This window comes from Gossypium hirsutum, chromosome A06 (assembly GCF_007990345.1).
Source record: "Gossypium hirsutum isolate 1008001.06 chromosome A06, Gossypium_hirsutum_v2.1, whole genome shotgun sequence".
Classification (NCBI taxonomy): domain Eukaryota; kingdom Viridiplantae; phylum Streptophyta; class Magnoliopsida; order Malvales; family Malvaceae; genus Gossypium; species Gossypium hirsutum.
Window position 1 is genome coordinate 91,390,325 of NC_053429.1, and position 6,072 is coordinate 91,396,396.

A 6,072-nucleotide genomic window follows, 5' to 3' on the forward strand; every position below is an offset into this window, starting at 1 on the left:
GTATGCTTTTGGGATTTATCTCATTTTGATATTTTATTTTTTGAAAAATAATAATTTATATTTATCTTATTTATGATTAAAATTTTTAAATATATATAATATAATTTTTGAAACACTTATGTTAAAAAACCCCTAAACCTTAAACCATAACTCTAAACCCTAAAATCTTAAACCCCAAACCCATAAACACAAAACCCTAAAACCTTACACCATAACCATAACTATAATCTCTAAACCTTAAACTCTAAATAGTAAACCTTAAACCCTAACCTAAATTGATTTTTTGCGGCATTTTTATTAAAAACCTTATTCATACTCGAAGCTAAGTTATTTTTAATTTGAATATATATAATATATTCACAAAGTTATGATATTTTGAAATTTTAAGAATATTCATATTTTAAATTCAAATTTTTCGTGCTACGTACTCAAAAAAAGCTGGAATTAAGTAATTTGGAATGTTACACCTTTATACAAAGAGTTGGCCAAAGCATATGTTGACAAGTCTATCTGAAACTTAGGAAAGTGGCCCCCCAAAACTGTAGTCTAAGGACTAGACAAAAGCCAACTCTTGCTCAAGCGTTGCCTTAGGCATACATATCGCAACCCTTAACAAAGAGTTGCCGAAAGCGCAGTTTATCGCAACACTTAGGAAAGTGTCGCCACAAAAGTGTCGTCTTAGGACTACACAAAAACCAACTCTTATTCAAGCATTGCGTTAGGCATACATATCCCAGCCCTTATATAAAGAGTTAATGAAAGCGTAGTCTATGCAACACTTAGGAAAGTGTCGCCACAAAAGTGTCGTCCTAGGACTACACAAACTCCAACTCTTATGCAAGCGTTGTCGTAGGCATACATATCGCAACCCTTATACAAAGAGTTGCCAAAGCGTAGTTTATCCCAACACTTAGGAAAGTGTCGCCACAAAAGTGTCGTCTTATGACTACACAAAAGCCAACTTTTATTCAAGCGTTGCCGTAGGCATACATATCGCAACCCTTATACAAATAGTTGGCGAAAGCGTAGTATATTCCAACACTTAGGAAAGTGTTGCCCCAAAAGTGTCGTCTTAGGACTACACAACACCAACTCTTATTTAAGCGTTGCTTTAGGCATGCTTATCTCAACACTTATACAAAGAGTTGCCGAAAGCGTATGTTGGCCAGTCTATCGCAACACTTAGAAAAGTGTTGCCTCATAAATGTCGTCTTAGGACTAGACAAAACCAACTCTTATTTAAGCGTTGCTTTAGGCATGCATATCGCAATCCTTATACAAAAAGTTGCCGAAAACGTATGTTGGCCAGTCTATCGCAACACTTAGAAAAGTGTTGCCCGATAACTGTCGTCTTAGCACTCTTTTGTTGTAGTGACTCTTTTTTAGAGCAAACTTTTCTTAACAACAATTCTAAACTACTTTCGGAATAAAGATAAACCCAAGATAAATAGAGGAGCACGATGTATACAAACTTTCAAAGAATATGAATCCAAAATAATTTAAATCCGGAAATATGTATGCATGCCTTAGCTTATCCTTTTGTTTTGCATGCTGTAGTAAGTTTCTCCTTTAAAATAATGGCCGTTGCATGAGAGGAATCTATCTAGTTCTGATATAAGAAGCCAAGTTAAAAACACTCAAGTAGCTTGAAAATCATCTTTGTAATGGAAACAAAAGTTAAAGCCATTTTGGTTGAAATATTTTGAACTTTTGAACTTCCATATTTTTGTCTTTGCCTACGGAAAAGAGACGACCATAGAAAAAAGCTAAAGCAACAGTCCAAAATAACTGAAATATCTGATCTTCTTTCCCCCATTATTCCTCTTTGTAAAGAGCGTCCAATAACATATTCCATTAGCCATTTTAACATTAAAATATTGGACCACTCCTACTGTCTTTCATCTTCAAACCTCTACTAATATGATTTCCCCCTCTTCCATTCTCCAAAATCTTCATTTCTTTCTTTATTTCTCCATTTTCCATTTGTGTTCCTTTTAAAATCATAGAATATTTAAAGCTGAGTGTGTGCCAACCATGCTGCTCTTTCTCTCATTATTTCAGGAAAAAAAATGGGTAAACGTTCAAAATAGAGTTTAATCTTTTAGAGGTTATTCATATAAGACTTAAACTTTTTAAAGTGATTAAATAAGGGTCTAACTTCTGTAGAGGTGTTTAAATTAAAGTTTTTCACGCATTTTAGCTCTATTTGTAGAAAAAAATTAAATAAATGCTGATGTGTTTATAATAAAATACATAATACATAAATTAGATATTACTTGAAAAGAAAAAAAAAACATAATTTAAAATTTGATATATAACATTTGATATACTCTTGTTTGAGCACTTTTGAAAAAAATTGTTCCGTAAACGATTCTTTTAGCAACAACAAAAAAAAAATAGCCAAAGATATGATATTGCCACTAATCTCGTAAATAAATACTTAAAAATTAACCATCAATCATGATGCTAATGAGTAATCCACCGTGAACCAACCTATATGGGGGCTAGCTGCATGAAGAACCCATGCATTCTCCTTATGGTCTGGTCTTTGTGAGAATCCTAAAAGGAGTTCCAGGTATAGTAGTAGGCAGCTCAAGATCTAGTTTCAAAGACATAATTACGCATCTCAATCATATGATTAATCTCTAAAGATAAAACTTTTTTGTTCTTAAAGTTGTCTCAATGTGAACTCCTTTAACCATACCAAAAACCCAATAGAAGCCTCAAGTTCTTGGATAAAGAAAGATGGAAAAGGAGCAATCATTTTGTACCAAATTGAATCATATTTTGCAGAAAACACATGTTTTTCCACACCAACATGTCAAGTTAAAGGCATTCAATTTCATACGTTCTTAAATACAACCAAAATCTCCCATTGCATTGCAGTCCGGATTGACATTTGCATTGAATCAGTATTCACAAACAAAACAAAAACAATAAGAGAAATTACAATATATGAACTCTAAAGGTACAATATTTTCTTTTAATCCTTAAAGAAAGATGAAACATTCAAGGGAGACAAGAGGATTTTCAAGTGATTCATTTGGAGCACTCGTTGTAGCACCATTATTATTGCTGCTTGGCCATTTCCCTTCCATGGTAGTTGTAGTAACGTGTTGTTGTTGCTCTCCTGGGTCACGTCGGACCCTACCAGGAGAATGAATGGTCCTACCTCCGGACGAGCTCCGACCCATTACAGCTCTATTCACCGCAGGTGATCTTGACCTCCTCCCTGAACTCCCACCCGGATCCTTCCTTGGCGGATCGGGTCTTGACCCACGTTTCACTGGGGATCCCCCCTTGCTTTGAACCAACCTCACTGATGATCCCCCGTTCACGACCCCATTTCTTTTGTTAGGTGATTGATCAAGCTTCCGACCCACGACACGGTTCCTTGACCCGGGTCTTGCCGAAGATCTGAACACCTTTAGCTGCCTCACTTCATCTTCTTCATCTCTCCTATCAGTAACAGTGGAAAGGCTTTCACTTAAACTCACGCTGCAAATCTCGGAAACCTCTTCCGAAGCTGACTCTTCAAGGACAGGTGATTTTGGTTTGGTCTTGACGTTGAAATTAAGGCTTTCCTTCTCTTGGATCTTGACAAAGACCGGTTTCTCAATCTGGGTTTGCTTGCTCTCTTCTTGTTGTGGGGTAAAGATGGGAGCTTTGGTTTTTGGGGTTTCAGATAAAACTTCCTTCACAGTTTCTTCTTCAGCCGAAGGTGGTGGAGCTTTGGATTCAACACCCACTTGCAAATGTGATTCCTTCGCACGAAGGGAACCTGTGTTGGTGCTTACACAGCAACCCATTTGAGGAAATGGAATCTACAGATTGACTCAGAAACAAAGTGCCATTGTTGAGTTTTAAGTTCAGCAATGATCTGTTGGTAAGTAGATTAAGTATTTCCCGGCTTTAGACTCGATGAAGAAGGTCTCCACTCCCCATAACGGAGGCGTAACCTCAATGGAGTGCATTTTATTCTTAGGTAACATATTTCTATTTATCTAAATGACCTTCATATTTCGTCGTTTTTCATTCAAGTCCCTTTGAGCTGCATATGTCTCGTGATTTGTGGAATTTTTAAGGAGCGGCGCATGTTCTAGTCGTCTAGAAGAGGAGGTGGGGGGATTATTGATATGTCTTTTTACAGTCCCTCGGTACATGTGATGTCTAAATCTAACCAGAATGGGCGGTCGATGTGGGACCACTGTTAGGGTTAATTGAACGGTTGTGATTGGGTTTATGGTTTGTGGTCGAACACTTGACCCACAACTTTCATGGATTTACATGGAAATGATCTGTTCTTAAACGTATGAAATAATCAGTAAGATTAGGAAAAAGTTGTTAAATTGTCTCAATATTTGGAACAAAAACACTAGCCCTTGCCTAATAATTTGAGACCCTACCTATGATGGAATCTTGGACTGGTAAAGTTGCATATGCCACATCTAATCAACCCTTAGATTTTGCGATACAAGTTGATTTATGCCAAGTAACATGACAAACACAAACTTAAAAAACAAAGAGAGATGCTGCTTATGAGCAGTGACCGCATCTACTTTTCTTTAGCCATCTGTATCAACAGTCAATAGGAAAGCCAATCTCATTATTTCAATTTAAGTTATATTTATTTAATTTTATAAATACTGAATTTGATGGACTATCAAACATATATAGCCCATAGTTTGCAACAAACAAGTTTGGATGTAAAGTATACCAGACAAGAAGCTGAGTGAGACAAATGTTCCATTTGGGTCTTATCTTATGAGGCCATTTTGGTCTCCATTCATCTTGGGTTTGTGAAGAACCAATAACTGATCCATCCCAATCCAATTTTTGCTGCCCAATGGTTTAAGCTTAGTTGGTCTTTCATTCAATTCCAAACAAAACAATCAGTGGCTTTTCCTACTATGTACTTCAAAAGAAAAAACCAACCTTCTCAACATAAAAAGATAGCCTTTATTTATAAAGCCACAAACCATGTAATTATTTTCCTTGAACACTCACATTATGTAGAATTTTTACACTTATTTTTCATTGTTTGGGAATTTTATCATATGATTGTAAAATTAAAATTAAAGGGCAATAATTGAAGCTTTAATTGGTGGATGTAACCTCATGGTTATCCCAACATGTATAGTATAGCATAATTTAAGAAATTATAGATGTTTGAAAGAAGGTGGATTTCAACTTTAAAGACAATATTATTAAAAAATAATTAGGAATGTAACAAAATAAAGAAATAAAATTTGACAGTTAAGAGGCTAACCTCAGCAAAACCAAAGAAAAAAAAAAGGAAAATGGCATTTGGGAAGTGACCAAGCCATTGGCCGCATTAATTCTCTGTACGCCATGAGTGAGAGGCCTTTCTAAAAATATTGTAGGTTTTTTATTATTTAGAAAAAGATTGTAATTTGTATCTCACATAATATTAAAAAAAGGGTGAAATTATCATTATTTTTCTAAAATCGTAATGTAAGGAGGAGGAGGAGGTGTCAAACTAGTGTCATATTCTCTCAATCTTCAATCAACACATTTTACACATGTGAAATGGCAATAAATAAATAAAGTACACGTGACCCATCCCACCCACCTAGCCTACCCCCAGCCTCAACCAAATATATAGTTAAATATCTCCACTTCTCCAACTAGTCTTTTGTATATTATTTCTTCATGATAAAACAGCTAATGGCATCCAAATTTGTACTCTAAAACGCACGCTCTCTCATGATTGAGTTAATACTGTGTGATGTATTTGAGAAAGAAAGGAGTTGTGTTAGTAAAGGGTATGAAAAGCGAAGGTGATGAGGAAGAAACTGGTACATTGCATAGGTCCAATAAATTGGGTTTGAGCTATTCTACATTGGTTAAATATAAATTATTAAGAAAGTTTATATATAGCCTTTCTTTTTATTCTCATTGAATAATTGGGCTATAGGCCGAACACATATATTATTGTAGCTTAATTTGTATTAGTGCCAATGCTAACATGTGTTTTTATCATGCCGTGTGTATTCTCTTTTGAATAAAACTCTTATATTATTTTTCACAAAAATAATTTTTTTAAAACAA

At 35.2% G+C, this 6,072-nt stretch overlaps 1 protein-coding gene across 1 annotated transcript; it reads right to left on the reverse strand.

The window, feature by feature from the left end:
• Window positions 1–2,821: 2,821 nt before the first annotated feature.
• LOC107962281 (serine/arginine repetitive matrix protein 1) lies at window positions 2,822–4,333 on the reverse strand. The gene has a single exon (XM_016898596.2). The coding sequence runs from the start codon at window positions 3,807–3,809 to the stop codon at window positions 2,991–2,993; it is 819 nt and encodes a 272-aa protein (XP_016754085.1). The 5' UTR covers window positions 3,810–4,333; the 3' UTR covers window positions 2,822–2,990.
• Window positions 4,334–6,072: the final 1,739 nt, after the last annotated feature.